Raw genomic sequence first — 20,514 nt, forward strand, 5'->3', positions numbered from 1 at the left:
AGTTATCGACGGAAGCTGGAAGAAGAAGCCAAGCTGATGGCGGAAAAGGAGCTGAAGTCCATCCTAGTCCAGGTGGAAACAGATAGGAGCGACGCTGTGACGGAGTTTAAGGACTCGTCATCCTTCATAGACGCTTGTGCCGCCTACTATGGTGACGGGTTTAAGGACTGCTTGAAACAAGTAAAATCCGTTCATCCTGACTTGGATTAATACAAGATTTCCATGGATGAGTCTATCCTGTCAACCCCTGCAGGCGACACTGTCAATGAGGAAGGTGACGATGCTAACCAGGGGAATGACAGCGTCGTCACTTTGACTCCAACAAATCCTCATGGCGATGATCTAAATGCCGTCAGCCCTTCTATTCCTTGCGCCCAGCCCTTTATTGCCGAAGATGACGGAAGGTTTTAAGATCCCCCCACTTCATGAACCTCAGCACTTCTCTCTCTTTTTTTTATATATTTTTTTTAAAGGTGTAGACGAATTTTAATGCTTGACGCCCGTTTCTCTGGGCTTTTGTAAAGACATTGTTTATGTTAATCTTAATATGTTGTTTTATATTCGAAGCATGTTTCTCTCTTTTTATATTCTAAGTTAAAACTATTTGCTCGTGATAAGCCCGTCAACCTATGGGTGACGGTGTTGTTTCTCTATTGTTTATTAAAGTAATAATGGCGTCAGCCTCCTTCTAGCTGAGACCTCGCGCTGCTTTTATCAATCCGTCAGCCTTATGGGCGACGGCGTCTGATCAAAACTTAGCTGTATGCCTGTCAGCTTTTAACGGCATCAGCTTTCTTAGCTGATTCAATACGACTTATTTGTTTGCCATATATCCGTCACTTTTATAAGCAACGTCGTCAGCTTTCTTTTAGCCGATTAATAACTTATTTTAAGATGTTTGCCATATATCCGTCACTTTATATATGACGGCGTCAGCTTCTTCTGCTGACACTGGTAGGTGACGGGTTCAACTTTTTCTCTTTGCTGATTATTCATCAACTTCATGGATTCTAGTTTAGAGTTTATTTATTTTGTAGGTTTTATAACGGATTTGTCCTCTTTTTGGACGTTATACTGAACCCGTCACTTTGTTGCCCCTGTCCATTTTGTGTACTTAGTGATAAGGTCGTCCACTTTGTGGACTTAGCAATAAGGTCGTCCACTTTGTAGACTTCATGGTAGATTCGTCCATTTTGTGGACTCAAAAGATAGGGTCATCTACTTTGTAGACTTTAATGATAAGATCGTCCACTTTGTGGACTTAGCAATAAGGTCGTCCACTTTGTGGACTTCGTGGTAGATTCGTCCATTTTATGGACTCGAAAGATAGGGTCGTCCACTTTGTGGACTTTAGTGATAAGGTCGTCCACTTTGTGGACTTAGTAATAAGGTCGTCCACTTTGTGGACTTTAGTGGTAAGGTCGTCCACTTTGTGGACTTGCTGTCTCCTTGAAGACATAGCAAGTTTACTAGTCGTTTTTGAATAAAACTCCTCTTATTATGATGAATGCATAAGTAGAACTTTGTTCCAAAAAAATAAACTTTCAGCCCTTTGGGCTTAAAATATATTATAGACAAGAATAAACTAGGACAAATAATTAAAAGACATAAACTGGTAATGAGGAGTAGTGTTCTGCATGCTATCTTTTCCTGGTAGTACTTCCTGAGATGCTCGGCGTTCCATGGGTGGCATAGCCTCTGCCCGTCAAGTGTTTCTAAGTGATAGGTGCCCTTTCTTAGCCATGATGTAATCTTGTAGGGTCCTTCCCAGTTTGGGCCAAGCTTTCCTTGTGCGGGATCTCTGGCGATGCCCATCACTTTCCTTAAAACGAGGTCTTCGACTTTGAAGTCTCGGTGCTTGACTCGGGAGTTGTAGTGCTTGGCCATGAGGTCCTGGTATCGTGCGAGTCTCTACTCAGCCATCGCCCTTACCTTGTCAACTAGATCCAGCTGTAGACGTAGCTCTTGGTCATTTCTTCCCTCGTCGTGATTGTCCACCTTGTAACTCGTGAGTCCTATCTCGACTAGGATGACCGCTTCACTCCCGTATGTTAGCTGGAACAGAGTTTCTCCCATGGGAGTCCTTACTGTCGTTCTGTATGCCCATAGTACGCTGGGCAGCTCCTCAGGCCATATGCCATTTGCCCCCTTGAGCCGAGTCTTGATGATTCGAAGCAAGGATCGGTTCGTGACTTCAACTTGTCCGTTTTCTTGAGGATGGGCTGGGGAGGAATAGTGGTTCTTAATTCCTAGCTCTGAGCAGAAGGCTCGGAAGGAGTTGTTGTCAAATTATTTACCGTTGTCCAAGATCAAGACTCTTGGAATTTCGTACCTGCAAACAATGTTTTTCCATATGAAATTCCATACATTCTTTTCAGTGATCATGGCTAAGGCTTCAGCTTTGACCCATTTGGTGAAGTAATCGATGCCGACAATGAGAAACTTCAACTGCCTTGCTGCTATTGGGAATGGTCCCATGATATCCAACTCCCACTGGGCGAATGGCCATGGGGCGGTTATGGGGGTCAATTCTTCCACCAGCTGTCTAATGATATTGCTGAACCTTTGACATTTGTTGCAAGCTTTTACATAAACCTGGGCGTCATTTTGCATTGTCGGCTAGTAGTATCCGGCCCGAATCAACTTATGTACCAATGACCGTGACCCTGAGTGGTTGCCGCATATCCCCTCGTGTACTTCTCTCATAACGTAGTCTACTTCTTCGGGGCCTAAACATCTTAAGTACGGTTGAGAGAAATCTCTCTTATACAGGACGTCCTTTATCAAGACAAACTGTGCTGACTGGACCTTCAGCTTCCTTGCGGCCTCCTTCCCGTCAGGCAGCGTACTATCTTTTAAGTAGGAGACCAGGGGGGTAGGCCAATTGTTTTCGGAACCAATCTCCTGTATATTGACAACGTCTATTAGTGGTGAAGGCTGAATAAAAGAGAGTACCTTGTCGATGGTGATCATAGACTCTGCAGACGCGGTTTTGGCAAGATGGTCGGCCTATTCGTTTTCTCCTCTTGGGATTTGGACTATCTTGGCCTGCAGCCCATCTATCCTCCTCTTCACTTGCTCTTAGTACTTCTTCATCTTTTCTCCCTTGCACTCGTACTTGCCGTTCACTTGGCTTGTAACGACCTGGGAGTCGTAGTGAATAACTACGTTCGCGGCCTCTATAGCTTTGGCAAGGTCTAAACTTACTATCAGGGCTTCGTACTCAGCTTCATTATTAGTTGTAGGGAAATCGAGATGAATCATACATTCGATCTTGTCGCCTTCTGGAGATTTAAGTACGATCCCTGCTCCACCAGCCTTCTTGTTGGACCATCCATCTATAAAAACGCTCCATTGGGGATTTTCTGCCTCCTCGCCTTTCGCTCTGGTGAGCTCCGCAACGAAGTTGGCGACCGCTTGTCCCTTGATGGCGGTGCGGGGGCGATATTGTATGTCAAATTCATTCAACTCTATTGACCACAATGACATTCATCCGGCGGATCTAGGGCTGCCCATTGCTCACCATAAAGGTTTGTCAGTTAGGACGACTATTGTATGGGCTTGGAAGTATGGCTTGAGTTTACGGGCTGCCTTGACTAGAGCGAAGGCAAGTTTTTCCATGGGGGGATATCTTTCTTCTGCACCATGCAGCGCCTTGCTGGCATAGTACACGGGCCTTTGGACCCTGTCGTCTTCTCTAACTAAGGCCGCACTGACGGCAGCCAGGGAGACGGCCAGATAGAGGAATAGTTCTTCTCCTGGTTGTAAAGGACTTAGCAATGGCGGCGAAAAGAGGTAGACCTTCAAGTATTCGAACGCTTGTTGACATTCGGCCGTCCATTCAAAGGATTTTTTCAATGTGCGGAAGAATGGTAGACACCTATCCGTTGCCCTCGACACGAATCTATTAAGCGTGGCGGCCCTGCCATTAAGGCTTTGTACTTCCTTTATATTTTTAGGAGGCGCCATCCCCATTATGGCCCGAATCTTGTCCGGGTTAGCCTCGATGCCTCTTTGGGATACTATGTACCCTAAGAACTTTCCCGTCGTCACTCCGAAGGAACACTTGTCTGGGTTGAGCTTCATATTGTAGGAGCGAAGAGTATCAAAGGTTTCTTTGAGATCCTCTAAATGATCTTCTTCCTTCGACTTTTAACTAGCATGTCGTCGACATATACTTAGACGTTTCATCCAATCTGTAGTGTGAACATCTTGGTCATGAGCCTCTGATAGGTTGCGCCAGTGTTTTTCAAGCCAAAAGGCATGACTTTGTAATAAAAAAGGCCTTGGCTTGTTACAAACGAAGTCTTCTCCTGATCAGCTTCGTCCATTCGGATTTGGTTATATCCGGAAAATGCATCCATGAAGCTTAGCAGCTGATGTTGGGCAGTAGAGTCCACTAGGATGTCGACCCGCTGGAGGGGGTAGCTATCCTTGGGGCATGCTTTGTTTAGGTCTGTGAAGTCGACACACATCCTCCATTTTTTGTTGTTCTTTTTGACCATTACGACGTTTGCCAACCAATCAGGGTAGTAAACTTCCCTGGTAAATCCCGCCTTTTATAGTTTGCGGACTTCTTTTGCTACTGCTTGATCTCTCTCTTGGGCGAAGATTCTTTTCTTTTGTCGGAAAGGCGGGAAAGATGGCGACACGTTCAACCTGTGTACCATGACTGACAGGTCAATTCCTGGCATGTCTTCGTGGCTTCATGCGAACACGTCCCGATTTTCTTTTAAGAAGGTTGCAAGTTCTTGACGCACCGTCGGGTCTGCCAGGGTGCCGATTTTGGTCATCCGCTTCGGGTGGGATTCTTCAAGAAGTACGTCTTTGAGCCTCTCGACGGGCTCTGTCGCCACCCGACATTCCTCTATGTTCATGGCTTGAATGTGGTCGTCCATCTCCATCATGGCTACATAACATTCACGTGCAGCTACTTGATCTCCTCTCAATTCTCCTACTCCATAATCAGTAGAGAATTTTATCATCAAATGGTATGTTGAGGTTACAGCTTTCCACGAGTTGAGGGTTGGACGTCCTATGATGGCATTGTAGGCTGACGAGCAATCAACTACAAGGAATGCTACATTCCTGGTGATCTACTGTGGGTAGTCTCCAATGGTTATTGCCAAAGTGACGATGCCAAGTGAAAATACCCTCGCTCCTCCAAAGCCGACGAGCGCGGCGTTAGTCGGAACTAGTCGTTCCCTTTCAATCCCCTTCAGTTGGCGCCGTCTGTAGGGAACTCAACATCAACACTCAAGAGTAATCAGCCTTTGCTCTACCCTTAAGACAAAAGTTGCATGGTACTCACTCGATCGATGGCAACAACTAACAATCAAGGCGACGAACCGCATAACACCGCTTTGGAAAAGCAAGTCCAAATGCTTGCGGCGGCGGTTGAGCGCTTGACCAAACAAAATCATGTTCTGGAGGAGCAACTACGACAAAGGAATACGCACCCTAGCGCACCGGAGAAAGACCAGGAAGGTGCAAGCGTGGATAGGAGAAGTCCGGAAGGGCCAGAGGGTAGCAACGCTCCGAGTAGACCAGAGCGGCAAGACACTAATCGGCCATCCATCTCGGACACCCTACCACCTCATGTAGCAGCTGAGATGCAGGAGATGAGCAAACTGATGGATGTGATGATGAACGCCTTCAGAGGTCGAATCTCCAGGGACTTGGATGACCTAGTCCAGAGAACTGATTCACCTTTCACAGCACTCGTAAGTTCATGTCCCCTTCCCCCAAAATTTCGCATGCCTTAGGTGAAGAATTACGACGGATCCAAGGACCTATTGGATCACTTAGAATCCTTCAAGACCTTAATGCATCTTCAGGGTGTATCGGATGAGATCATGTGTAGGGCTTTTCCTACCACGTTGAAAGGTCCCGCGAGGGACTGGTACAGTAGACTGACGCCTAATTCCATCGATACCTTCAAGGAATTAGGTGCGCAATTCGTATCACACTTTATCGGGAGTCACCGGCATAAGAAGTCTACCGCATGTCTGATGAACATTAGACAAAGAGAAGACGAGACTCTAAGATCATACATAGCTCGCTTTAACAAGGAGGCCCTCTCAATAGACGAGGCGGATGACAAGATACTTGTAGCCGCATTCATAAACGGGCTGCGGAAGGGTAAGTTCCTATTTTCTCCGTATAAGAACGACCCAAAGACTATGTCCGAAGTATTTTACAGGGCAACCAAGTACATGAACGCGGAAGATGCGTTACTAGCCAGAGAAGAAAAGCCTAGAAAAAGGGAAAACAGGAAGACGCACGCTCGGATAAGGGGCAAAAGAAGGCTAAAACTGAAGAATGACGGGATGATCAATGCCATAGACCACCCACAGGGAGATTCACAAGCTTTACTCCCCTAAACACTCCTATTGACCAGGTACTAATGCAGATTAAAGATGAAGGAGCTTTGACTTTTCCTGGCAAGCTAAAGGGAGATCCCAACAGGAGGCTAAGGGACAAATACTGCCATTTTCATCAAGATTATGGCCATGACACCGCCGATTACTATGACTTGAAGCAGCAAATAGAAGCTCTTATTAGACGAGGAAGGCTGCAGAGGTTCGTCAGCAAGGAGATGGTAGACCCGCCACAAAATCAAGCTCCTCGACGAGACAACGATCGCCCCAGGCAACCCATAGGAGATATAAGGATGATTGTAGGGGGCACCATGACCGCCGGGTCATCAAAGAAAGCCCGAAAGACATACCTCAGAACGGTTCAAAACATCCAGATGACAAGTTCCGCGCCCAAAATGTCGCGGATTGACAATCCCCCCATTGGATTCTCAGAAGAAGACGCACGGCGTCTTCACCATCCCTATGATGACGTGCTGGTCGTCACCATACAGGCGGGAGACTATAACATACACCGAGTCCTCGTCGACAATGGTATTCTACAGACATCACAAGTTACTAATACCTTAAGAAGGCTGACGGGAGTAGCAAGCCCGTTAGCTCTGATCACTAAACCATCTCCTTTCGACATCCGCGACTCCGCCTCATGTCTGACGGCGTTGGGCTGAAGGAAGAAAGCTGACGGAGTCAAAGCTGAAGGTCCTAAGCTGACGACCTTTCCGGAGACATACGTAGGCTGACGACCTTAGGAAGTAAAAGCTGAAGGGGATAAGCCAACCTTCATCCATAACCTATCTTGTCCTCCACGTACGCGCATATAAGGAAAGTTCTTGCGCTACACGTTTGACCTTAGTCAAGAAGATTCCTATAAGGAAAAGGGCTCTAGGTGATACGTAAAATCCACAAATTACTCTCTTAGAAGGAAAGTACTTCCTCACCAAGGCGCTTATTTCGGATCCACACTACCATATATACCCCAAAACCTTCATAAGCCACGGTACGCATAATTCACTTTAGCTCTAGCACTTTAGGGTTGTGAAGAAGAAAAGAAGTTCTAACTTGACCTTCGGAGGGTTTTTGGCCGGCACCACACCGGTGTCTTTTGTTGGTCTTGTCTGTTGTTGTGCAGGTGTTGTTTCGAGTAAAGTAAGGATCACGTGGCAACTGGTGGATTTTTCTTCATCATCAGTTACTTATAATGCAATTAAAGAGTTTGGCAAATTACCATATCCAATTCCAAAGAGAACACCACTAGCTCCCATGAAGATCTCATTCTTTCATTTTTTATCACTATGTGAGTGGAATGTTAACCGAATTTCAAAAGCTTCAAAAATGGAACTTGGAGCTAAATTAGATGACAGATTAAAGTTTACATCCAACACTTATTTCGCCAGTTCCTTAATCTTTAGTAGTAGCATACAGTGAATAGAACTTCTAGTATCTTTTATTTTCTTTTTGCTTAATAAAACCTCGAATCACTTCTTTGAGTAATTAAAATCACCCAATTTCTAAAATGATACTATTCTAGAACTATGCAACTCTAACTGTTCTAGAACTAGACAGTCAGAATTGTTATTAAAATGAAAAATATCCTGAAGTCATATTCTATATGTTATTTCAAGAATTGATTCACACCCAATTTACATAATTAGGCCTCTCAGCCTTCACTAGTGATTTATGAAGTGCTGGTGTTGAAATGCCGTAATAGGATTTCCTATACCAGCAGTTTCAAAAGTGCTGCTACAAGCTCCTCTATTATGGCGGTTTTTAAAAGCGTCGGGAAAAAAATGCTGCAATAGGATGATTTTTTTGTAGTACCACTATAATATCCTTATTGTATGACACTTGTTCTAGCACTTTGAGGAGTAAAAAGGGAGTTTCATAGACTTGAGAGATCACAGGTTACTACTGCGGCCTTAACCATCCAAGAAGACATTATATTAAACAACAATTTCATACAACCCACTGCTCCACATATTGATATTAGTCTCCCTTAACATACAATAATTATAAGCCCAAAATGCAAAAAGACTTCATGCTATCACTTTTTTATTATTATTTAACCTGGGGTTTAAGATTCGTATAAATTGACCTCTTCATCTTACTTCTGTTAAATGACCACGTGATGTGCATGGACCACTTTATTATGAAAGAATATCTTTTTAAAATAATAGGTGTATAACATGTGGGGAGTAAAAGGACCCAAGCAGGCATTTGGGCCTTTGGGCTCTAGCAAGGAGGTCCGACCTGTCTTCAAATTAAGAACTTGTCAGTACTGCCAATTGGCTCATACGCCGAGGGTCCGAGCACACGTCCGAGGGTGAATTCCTCCTCGAATAGACCCAAGAGAATTCGGAGATTCACTATGAAGGTCAAGGCAGAAAGCCGGAAAGACTGTTGGTTAAGAGGGGGAACCCCTGAACCTTTTAGATACACCAGTGTTAGAAAAATATCATAAGCAAAGGCTGCCACCTCCACATTAAAGACTCTGCACCTACCTCCCTGGCCGCATTAATGGGGAAGTGACCCCTGAACAGTAGGACCGAAACTTCTGGTTACTATTCAAAGTACTAAGAGAAGAAATATCTATGGGGGAGGAGATGGGAGCAACACGTGGATAAAGCACTAAGGCAAGGAGTATTTAAAGGGGGTAAAGGCCAAAGAATGGGGGAAACCAGGCAGTAACTAAGAAAGAAATTAAGAATTGTAAACCTTTAAGAAAGAAAGAGAAATAATACAGAAGTGGTCCTCGGCTTACGTCCGAGGAGGCCAATTTGCCATTATCATCTTCTATTTACAAGTATCTTTACACTGTAGCCTGTTATCAAGTTCTCAGTACCTCTAACTTAGATTTCAAACCCACGCTCTACAAATTTCATTGTTTAAGGCTCGTTGGGCCTGAGCCCATAATTGTCTTTGGGTCCAGGTGCAATTGTGCACTTATATAACACATGACTATTTCTATCCATTATAGTTAAAAGAATTAAGTTGCAGCGTTCAATTTGAACAAATTCTTAAACCCTAAGGGTCAATAATACAAAATTAATGGTACAGGGGTCTGTTTGCAATTGATCCAAACTTGAGGGGATCTTTTTGCATTTTGCCAAAAAAAAAGGCGTAAATGCACTTTTAGTCCCCATGTTTTGATTTTTTTTTTTCCATTTTGGTCCCTACATTTTAATTTTCCACTTTTAGTCCCTAAACCAATTATGCGTGTTATTTTCGTCCTTTCTGTTGGTCAACCGACGGAAATAGCTGAGGTGACAGTCGGAGGAATTACTAAAATATTATAAAAAATGCCACATCACCCATGACACATCAGCATCTATTTATTTTATAAATAATTTGTCAATTTTAACTAAATAAAAAAAAATTTAAAAACACAAACTCAAAATTTAAAAACACAAAAACACAGGAACACAAACCCAGTATATCAGACCCAAGAACATGAATTCAAAATTAAACCCATTGAATCAACTTCCTTTCCCACTTAAAATCAAATCAATAGTGCAATAAAATTTGAGAAGAGAACAAAGACCAATGTTGAAAGACCCATGCTGAAAACCCATCAATTTTTCTCGTTCTTCCCCAATGGTTCATAGCCAAAATCATAAAATCAAAGAAAACCCAGAAATCCCAAACACTCAAAAACCTAGAAACCCAAAAACTCAAGGGATTAAGTGCGTGAAAATAAACTAGGTTTTGTTTGAGTTTTTAATAAAATAATACAAAGTTGAACCTGCACAGCAACCCTCCACTGACACCACCACGAACTTGCAGATGCACTGATACCCACAACAAAAATTCAAAGCAGAACCAAAACTTACACCCAATTTGAGAGAGAGAATCACAACACCCACAGACCCATTGCCACCAAATCGCCACCCACATCAATAGCAACCACCCTAAACCCACAGTGAACCCATCCCCACCAACAACACAACAATCCCCCATCGCCACTACCATGAATCTTGCATCAATACCCACAACAAAAATTCAAAGCAAAACCAAAACCCACATCCAATATGAGAGAGAGAATCAGAGTGAGAGAAAGAGAGGATCGAAATGAGAGAAAGAGAGAGAATCCACCATCGCCGCCTCTCCAAACCACCATGCCATTGCCGCCGATCTCCAAACCACCACGCTGTTGCCGTCGATCTTCAGTCCATGCTGTCGATTTAGATCTCCAGTCCACGCCGATCTGAGAGAGACACCGAATCAGAGAAAGGAAGATGAGAAATGAGAGAGTGGAGTGACCGTGTGATTGAAAGAAGAGAGAGAAAGAAGTGATATTTTAATTGAATTCGTGTTCTTGGGTCTGATTTTCTGGGTTTTTGTTCTTGTGTTTTTGTGTTTTTAAATTTGAGTTTGTGTTTTTAAATTTTCTTTTTTTATTTAGTTAAAATTGAAAAATTATTTAAAAAAAAAGTGGATGCTGATGTGTCATGGGTGATGTGGCATTTTTTATAATATTTTAATTCCTCCGATTGCCACCTCAGCTATTTTCGTCGGTTAACTGACAGAAAAGACGAAAATAACATGTGTTAATTGGTTCAGGGACTAAAAGTGGTAAAATTAAAATGTAGGGACCAAAATGGAAAAAAGTCAAAACATAGGGACTAAAAGTACATTTACGCCCAAAAAAAAATTCATAAATGATATATATAGAGTTAGGATAAAGTTACATCTTATGTAACTCTAAGTAATGTTACATCACCTAATAATTTGTTATTGAATTACGATTTAGAAAATCACCATTGGAATACATGTTCTATATATATTATTAGCAAGAATGGAGAATTTCTTGTCAATTAAATGCTATTTACTACTTGATCTTGAAATCCATCTTTTATGCATAATTTTACAATTCAAAAACTATAGATTGAAATTTTTGATAAATGACACGGTTATTAATCTTTGATCATTTTGTTGCAAGTATGTAGATTATATACTAAAAATATAATCTAACGGTAGATTTATTAAAATCCACATCCAATAAAAAATATTGAATGATGTAACATTGTTGACTCAACTTTAATCCAATAGTGGATCTAATGTAATTTTAACCCGACTTTTATATATATATAGTCAACAAAAGAGTAATAATAAGATCCCACTCAATAGTCAATATTCCATGGCTAGGGCGTTAGGGCTATAAATGGAACAAGTTTTGTTGAGTATTATAGAAAACTAGTATGTAACTCGTGCTTATGCACGAGAATGATTAATTGTAGTAGTGTTATTGATGTTAGTTTGGGTTATAAAACATATAGAATATTAGTTCGACCAGGACATTTGGAGGTATTAATATATATATATATGTATGTATATATATATATATATATATATATATATATATATATATATATTTTGCAATTTTCATGATATTGGCTATGCCAAGTTTTTCATTACATTGCTATTGTGTATATAATTTTGAAAATCACTATTGGATACTACATATACAATGTCAATTCACAATCATTGTTCGTACAATTCTACTAAACACAACACAAAAATAAAAGAATAAATTGATCCAATAGTATCTCCTAAATTGAATAGGAATAGGTGCATAAGATCGTTTAGCTCAATTACAATTTGTTATGTTCAAGATCCTGACATATAAAATATCTAAATAGAAATAGCATAAAAAATATGCTCGTTAGTTTAGAGAAAAAAAAATAATCTAAATTATTTAATTTGTATGAAAAGCTAATAAAAGCAAAATTTAATTTAGAATCTAATCAAATTTTCTCTAAATATTGGTTATATTGAACTTCTTATTTTCTACATTGAATTAATTCACTTGGAACAAAAATGAAAAAACTTACATTAAACGAGACACGTGGCGTAAAATTAAAATCTAATTGAATTTCAATTTTTAGATTGAATTAATTAACTTGGTAAAAAAATTAAAAAACTTAGATTAGATAGGATACATGGCACAACTTAATCATTCATGCTTTCCCAAACAGCCAAACTTAATCAAACCAACTAAATCATTCATGCTTTCCCAAACAAATGAAAAGGAAAAAACACGAAGATAAACAAAACTGAAAACACGAAGACAAATCAGTGAAATCACGAAGAGAGCTCTGGCTTACCGTTGTTTTGCCATGACTAGTGAGCGGCGGTGAGAGCTCAGGTGATGGCGAGAGCTGCGTCAGGCAAGAGGCAAGAGAGAGAGAGAGAGAGAGAGAGTTAAACGATTTTGAGAGAAAAGAATGAATTTATACCCCTGAGAATCTGAAAGTGAAATTCTGGAGTGGTTTAGCCATCAAATTGCAGGGGCTGAAATTAGCATAAAAGAACCTTCTTCTCATTTGTGTAATGAGTGGATGGGATTTGCTACTTGTGTTGTGATTTGTCCGCATCACCAAGTCGTTGATTATTTTGATCTTGACTGTAGTTTGATATTTAATGGAAAAGATACAGGTATTCAATATTGACTCACGTTGCTAAGGTTTCATCAGATCACCTCTTGTTGCTCTATTTTCCTCCACAAATATTAAACATATATTTGGGAAAATTATTGTGGGAATGTGATGTGAATGGAATCATTCAGTTTGGTGTTAGAATTGGAACCGATCTAGGTGTGGAGGTGAAGAAATGTGGGTTACGTATGGTATACAAGAAAGACACAGAGGATCTCAATCGAACCATGGCTCAATGCAGCAGCAACAACAACAACATCACTCTCTATCATAATTTTGACAATTTGGCAATTGTAGCGGAAGGAAACAACGTCAACCAAAGCCATGATGATTATGATCAAGCTAGACCTAGTGGAGAAGGAAGCTCTAATGACCTATCCGACACAAAAAGGATTGAAATGCTCACAGAATTTATTGCCCATGGTAACTCTGATTGTGAGGAGTCAAGCCAATATGAGGAATGTGGTGAGGAGCTAAGTGATCGGGAGGAATCTAGTGAAGGTGACCAGCAAGGTTAATCAACTCTTTTCTCTTAATTATCTGTAAGTCACTGTCTTTCTTCTTAATTTAAGTTTCGTTGGTTGCTGTATTTTCTTTTCCTTTTTTCTTTAGTGTACGTTTATTAATGGATTGCCCACCATATTTTGAATAGAGTTGTCAATGAGACTCCTAGCAATTTGACTGGAATGAATAAAGAATGGCAAGAAAAAGATTTTTTTGGAATTTTAAAAGCAGAAGAAATTATCTGCTTAACAACAAGTAAACATAAAACTATAAAGTTTTTGCTGCCAAACGTGCTAGTTTATTGTTCTATCTAATGTTGTTTTCTTCCATTTAAATTATGGTTCCAGGTTGTCCTCCTTTTAGAATTCCATAAGCACAAGCTCATTTTGTTTGCATGGTAGGTTGTTCAAAATGAATAAACCAGAATTCGATGAATTTATGATTGTGATTAAGTCAAAGTTTGGAGAGTTAATAATGTTACTAATGGTAATCAACAAATTAGGTGAAGATGCAAGGCTAGTAATGTGAATTTATGATTGCAATTAAAGACAAAGTTTAAAAAGTTAATAATGTCACTAATGGAAATGAACAAATACTATGAATAATAGATAGTATTGGATTGTATAAGTATTAGTGTATTACTAAATGGCATCAGCCGTGTGCTGCTATTATTTTTCAATGTTATGAAAACCTCTTAAACCTCGTCATCCCATGCAATGCTTGTGTAGAGGCATGTGTGAGAGACCTTAATAATATTTGAATCTCATTTAAAAGCGACGTCTTTTTCCTCTGCATTTTTTTAGTTAAATTTTTTGTTCTTTCTCCCTCCCCTCCCTCTTAATGCAAGACAACCAAACACAAGAAAATAAAGGGATATGACCTAGGAGTTAGCATCTAGATTTGACTTGAAGTCAGCACCAAGAGAGAAAATCACTAGGAGTCAACACCTAGGGTGGAATTGGAGATAGCAACAAACCAAAAAAACTAGAAGGCCATTTTTTTTTCATTCATCAAATAATCAACTATCTCCAAAAGGAGTATTTGATTATATAGGCAAAATTAAAACCTAGTTCTAATTGGTATAAGAAACCCTAATTGTCTTATTACAAAAATAACATTTCTTCCAAATATTAAAATACTAATAACCAAATAAACTACTAGTACCTAAAACATAAAAATACAATTTACTTACAAACATAAATGGTACTAAATAAACTTCTACTTGTGTTTCCCACATCATTCTCCTCTGATTGGAGAAAACTTGACCTCGAGTTTTAAAGTGTTGAAGGATTAGGATGTTGACCAGTAACACTTGCTTCAAGTCTAGAATCACCATATGGAAGGAAGGTTATTTTTGTAATAAGGTAATTAGGGTTTCCTATGTAATTAGAACTAAGGTTTAGTTTTACCTATACAAGCAACCTATTGTACTTCTTTTGGAGATAGTTGATGATTTGATGAATGAAAAAAAATGGTATTTTGGTTTATTTGGTCTGATCCTAACTCCAGTTCCATCCCAGGTACTGAGCCCAAGTGAGCCTAACTTAAGTGTTGACTCCTAGGTCATATCCCTTTATTTTCTTGTGTTTCAATTTTGCTGTTCAATTATTTTGGTTGTCCTGTGTCATTTTTGGTATTAGAGTAAATATCGATCTGTTTCCACTTCACCGCAATCAATCAAAACAAGAGAAGAAGTTTTGCCCATTGCATTTTCCACCCACCAGTAGGAATATATCTTTTTTGTACCACTACAGCGAGCCCCACAGAAATAAGCTTGCTTCCAAATATTAAAACATTAATAGCCTAACAAGCTACTAGGACCTAAAACATAAAAATAAAATTGATTTGAAAACATAAATAATACAAAATAAAAAATCTTCTTGCGTCTATTGCATCATCCCCTGGTCTTCTTCTTTTTAGACATTTTGGAGTTTGATAGAATATATATAATGTCAAGTTTGAATGGAAATGGTGTTATGATGTCACAGAAGCCTAAAGAAAGCACACACATTGCTCTCTTGATGGAACAAAAACTAAATTGTTAGTTCTTTGTAGTAAACCTTGAATCCATGAGGGGTTCTTTGAATTCACAAGGTGATAATTTTCTGGAATCAACCAAAGAAAGAAACAGACAAAGTATGATTTTTTTTTATAATAATCTAAATTGCATTTGGAGGCTACAATGCATTTAAATAGTAAAAGGAAAACCTAGGGTGGCTAGAAAAACTAAGGTGGCTAGGAAAACCTAGGGCAATTAGGAAAACCTAGTGTGACTAGGAAGGCCCCCCTAGAAAACCCTAATTCGTGCTAATCACGAGATTAGGTGGCAAAATTGAATTAAATGAAAACTCATAAACTACGTACCTTAAGGATCGTCCCAAAACAATCAGGACCTTATTCGCAAAAGTTATTAAAGAAATAAATATTACTAAAAACAACAAAATCACTTGCACCCTTCCAAGAAGGCGATTGCTATCCGTTCTACATTATGTTATCATCCTATCACAAGCATTTCCCCATTGATCTGTTATATTAATAGTTTAAAACTCATTTCAAAGATAGCATTGCTCTTTAATTATGGAAATTTTTACCATATGATTTTGTGCTTTAAGCTCTTGATGCGAATCATGACCAAGACATGTAGGGAAATTAACACGAAATTCCCAAACCTGTGAGAAACAAAAATAGAGAAAAACACACGCTAAAGAAAAATAATCATACGCACAAGATAATATTTATGTGGTTCGGTAATTTGCCTACATTTACGGAGTTGCAGGAATTTTACTATTATCAGGGAAAAATACAAAATGTGGCCATACAGTTTTTCACTCTCTCAAAACAACGACAAGAAACCCTAATCACCAAAACATCGGTTTCTATATCTTGCGTACATGATTCACAATGGGTTACAAAATGGGCCAAAACTTGTCCATGAGCGCTACGGCTTGGGCCTATCGGTTCCAGCCTCCACTCCATGGATTAAGTCTCAGAAAATCTCCCATTAAAAAACCATGCAGCATTATTTCGGGTCGAGTTGGTCGTCAACCAGATCAAACATAATTAGGTTCCATAAAGCCCAACAAGGCAAACTATCCATGCCCATCTGACATGTTTGTCTTTATGGTAATTAGACTCGTGTAGGCAAATAACTGTGTAAATAAGGTTGAAAAATGAAGAAGGTAGTCTGCTTACATTTGTAAGCCTTGCTCTACTTATTATCATTGTTTTAATGTGCTAGGTCTAGAATTTAAGTTTTGTCACATTTTCCTTCTTGTTGTCATTTTAGCCTGATGTATTACATTTCATTGTGAATTGAATCAATTGATAACACACCTTTATAAGCAACCAAGTAGTGGCAGATGTGCCCAAAGGAATTCTGAATTGCTTAGATTCTTTGAAAATAGTGGTAGATGTGCTGGTCAAAGATACTTTAGGGTGGAATTATGAATTAGTTTGACAATTAAAGCCAAAATGATGCTGAGAGAAATTTACAAATTCCTGTGTCTGTTGCTCACAAGCTCATAAGGCCTGATTCCAAATCTGGGTCTTATTTGGTTGAAAAAGTATAATTGCTATCGCAGACCAGGAATTGCAGAAACAAAGTTGGCAGGTCTTTTATTGATCTTACTGGCAAAACCTTTTAAGTGAAGACTTTGGGCATTGGAACCAGTTATGTGGGTTATAATTACCTTTTAAAATGATTTGTTATTCTTCGGAGGATTTGAATGTCCATTGTGTCAAAGATATTGAAACCTTAGACCATATTTTTTTCCCCTTGTCATCTTGAGAAATCTGGTTTGGTTTGATCTGTCCATTGGAACTGATAAGTGCATGTCCACGGCTGGTTGTTTCGAGTCTTTCGACTGGGTTGTTAAAGATTCTATGATAGTAGCATTTTTGGCTTTCTGAGCACGGGTGCGTTTCGGGATTCGGGTGCGGGTGCGGGACTCGGCAATTTCTGAAAAAGTAGGGTGCGGGTGCGGCGATTAAAAAATTATTAAAAATATTTTTATTTATATTTTTAATATATTGCTAAACATACTTTTTTCACATTATATAAACATATACCAAATTTAAGAACAATAGTAAATAATAACTAGAATACAACTCCACTATATAAACATTCCATGATATTCGAAAATTAAAATACAACTCACAAGTTTGAAACTAAAACAAAATAAAAGATACATCAATAAGACAATCAACAAGACAATCAAACACCAACTTCATCATCATCAAGATCAATAGCTTCACTTTGAACTTCACTTTCACTAGTAGTAACACTAGTGCTAACATTCCCAATAACCATGGCCTCCAACTCTGGCTCATCAAGTGTAAGAGCTGCATTCTCTAGAATTCCAGCTCCTCCATGTATATCGCTCTCATTCCAAGAGTCTCCTGCAATATCCCACATCTTTGTATCTCTATTTATGTACTCCGCATTGCGCCTTGACAAGAGTCAAAGATTAGAATGCACATATACCAAATCCTCAGCACGTGCAGGAGTCATTTTGTTTCTTTTTAAGGAATGAATAAATTTGTATGTGCTCCAATTCCTCTCAGCACATGAGGATGAACAAGGTTGTCCAAGAAGTTTAAGGGCAAGGGTTTGAAGAGTTGGAAATGCAGAGCCATGGTATTGGCACCAAATCAAAGGTTGTAAGACCCACCTATTTGTCAAGACAGCTGGTGAAGGAAACCTCCCTCCTGAAAATGCAGCAAACTCAGACGTCACCACATTTAATTCATTCACATCTTCAAAGAATCGATCCAAACACTTGCTCATTTCCATAGAAATTTCATGATCTCGATGTGGATGGATGCATTTTGAATTCTCCAAAAGCCATTCAGTGGAGTAATACCTAGAGTTAAAGATTAAAAAACAAATATAAATGAAACGTGTGTTTTACTAGAAGGAGGAACTAAAGAAAATAGAAAATAAATGTACTTACCTAGGATTTAAGGAATGAGCCAAGCAGTGTAGTGGAGTACAATTTTTAGTCCAACGATCAATAAGTATATCATACACCACACTCCAAAATGAGCTATACTCATCATCTTCCAAGCCTTCATGCCGATATATTGCTACCTTTACCTTCTCTATTATTGAATCCCACATCTCATACACAAGATGAAGACAAGGCTTATCTGTGTCAGTTACTCGTATCATATCATAAATAGGTGCTGTGAATTCAAGGATATAATCAACCTTATCCCACCAAAGATCACTTAGAATCATCTCTTTCACCTTTTGAGCTTTTCCAACATCATCTTCCCTATAAGAAGCCCATTGCTCACTAATAGCCATGGCTTGAAGGCATCTTTTTATCAACTTCAACCTTTTTAGCATTATAACAACTGAAGCAAATCTAGTATCAGCAACTTGGAGCAATTTTAATGGAAAAAATTCATTAAACATTGCCAACCTCATTGAATGGTTTATGATAAAAACACGTATGAAGGATGCATCATTAGCAATACATGTAATCCAACTACATTCCTTATATGTAACTTCATTCTTTTCAGTGTTTTTTGCTGCACAAATATTCTTCAAAGCTAGATTAAGAGTGTGGACAACACAGGGTGTCCAAAATATTTTAGGATACTCACCCTCAATAAGAGCTCCAGTAGATTTCATCACATTAGCATTATCAGTGATGACATGGACAACTTTCTCATGTCCAATCTCTTTTATAGCATCCCTCAACACCCCAGCAATATAATGTTTATCTTTGAACTCACTTAACCCATCAATTGCCTTAATAAACACTGGACCCCCATCTGATACAGCCATAATATTAATAAGAGGCCACCTTTGTGGATCTGACCATCCATCAGAAACTATACTTACACCATTTTCAACCCAAAAGTCCTTAATTGGTTTCAAAAGTCTATAAATATGAGCTTTTTCTCTTTGCAAAAGTGTTGTTCTCAAGGCATTGTATCCAGGAGGAACATAACCTGGAATGCTATGAGTAGCGGCATATGAATAGGAACTACGATAATATGGGTTCCTTGCAAAGTTAAATGAAATTCCACCGGTGTAAAACATCCTAGCAATTTGACTATCCAATTCATGTCTAGCATTATTCTTGAATAATTTCTCCACCGTAGGATTCACAACCTTCCTCCTCTTATTACCATCAAAGGGATTTGTATTATCACTATCTTCTTGTGTTCGAAGTGGGGGAATACTCCCAATAGGCCCACGGCTTAGGGGAGGTGGGGGTAAGGGAATTTGTTTTCTCCGTTCTCTTTCTAACTTATCATTCTCAACCTGATCATGCATTCGCTGCATTTCCAACCTATGGCTCGGTGTCACACTAGGGCATACTTTAATACCTTTATTAACAATTCTTAATAAATGAGCCTTAACCCTAGAATAGGATCCCAAATAAATATTACTACAATAGTTGCACTTAAAGTGTGTATTTCCACCTGATTTAACAGTAGAACCAGATGGTTTTTCTATTTTAGTCACATACTGCCAAAGAGGAGCTTCATCATTTGGCACTCCTTCATTAGATGAAGGTGAACTTTTTATGCTAGTAGCTTCATCCATTACAAATTCAACAAATTCAATTTAACCTACAAATAATTTCCAAATATATAATAACTATTAATTAAATAAAAAATCAAACCCCAATGTCACAAGACTCACAAAAAAAAAAAAAAAAAAAAATCAGATCATCACAGATTCACAACACAATCACAAATCTGAGTAATAATAACTATTAAATATTAACTAAATAAAAAATCAAACATCACAAGACTCACAAAAAATAAAATAAAAAATAGAAAAAAATCAGCTCATCACAGTCCACAACACAATCACAAATCATAATAACTAATAGTTGCAAATTTAGCTATTAACTAACTAAAAAATCATCTATTAACAATAAACTAAGAGTGTGAGTGTGAGAGCTATCAGCTACGATACTTGACAATGAGGGGAGACGGAGAGCAAGGGAGACGAAGTGGAGCGCTGAAAAATGAGATGTGCTGACGAGTGAAGTTAGAGAATGGGAGAGAGCTAGCTGAAGAGTGAAGGCAAAGAGTGGGAGAGACTTGAGAGCACTAGCTTGAAGAGGCAGGGGCTGGGGCGGCTGAGACAGAACCGGACTTGAAAAAAAATGAAGAGAGTTTTTTGGCTGGGACGAGTGATCTATGAGGGCTAAGCATATAAGGGTTTCAGAGTGTTT

At 39.1% G+C, this 20,514-nt stretch overlaps 2 protein-coding genes across 2 annotated transcripts; both read right to left on the minus strand.

Moving 5' to 3' along the window:
- Positions 1 to 2,289: 2,289 nt before the first annotated feature.
- On the minus strand, positions 2,290 to 2,613 carry LOC142632826 (uncharacterized). Its single transcript, XM_075807153.1, has one exon. The coding sequence runs from the start codon at positions 2,611 to 2,613 to the stop codon at positions 2,290 to 2,292; it is 324 nt and encodes a 107-aa protein (XP_075663268.1).
- A 13,193-nt stretch (positions 2,614 to 15,806) lies between these two features.
- Positions 15,807 to 19,874, minus strand: LOC142632827 (uncharacterized). The gene is made up of 6 exons (XM_075807155.1): positions 18,923 to 19,874; positions 18,265 to 18,694; positions 17,983 to 18,174; positions 17,607 to 17,760; positions 15,904 to 15,981; positions 15,807 to 15,836 (listed from the first exon to the last, which is right to left on the minus strand). Exons 1-6 carry the CDS (start codon positions 19,872 to 19,874, stop codon positions 15,807 to 15,809), a joined length of 1,836 nt encoding a protein of 611 aa, XP_075663270.1.
- Between the last annotated feature and the right edge of the window lie 640 nt (positions 19,875 to 20,514).

This window comes from Castanea sativa, chromosome 4 (assembly GCF_040712315.1).
Source record: "Castanea sativa cultivar Marrone di Chiusa Pesio chromosome 4, ASM4071231v1".
Lineage (NCBI taxonomy): Eukaryota > Viridiplantae > Streptophyta > Magnoliopsida > Fagales > Fagaceae > Castanea > Castanea sativa.

Excerpts from the sequence above, each read along its gene's own strand:
- LOC142632826 (XM_075807153.1), bottom strand. The coding sequence starts at position 2,613 with ATGCAAAATGACGCCCAGGTTTATGTAAAAGCTTGCAACAAATGTCAA.
- LOC142632827 (XM_075807155.1), bottom strand. The coding sequence starts at position 19,874 with ATGGATGAAGCTACTAGCATAAAAAGTTCACCTTCATCTAATGAAGGA. Across the intron at positions 17,761-17,982 it reads CCAGCTGTCTTGACAAATAG|GCGCAATGCGGAGTACATAA; the intron begins GTGGGTCTTACA and ends ACTCTTGTCAAG. Across the intron at positions 15,982-17,606 it reads AGGCCATGGTTATTGGGAAT|GTTTGGGAATTTCGTGTTAA; the intron begins GTTAGCACTAGT and ends TGTTTCTCACAG.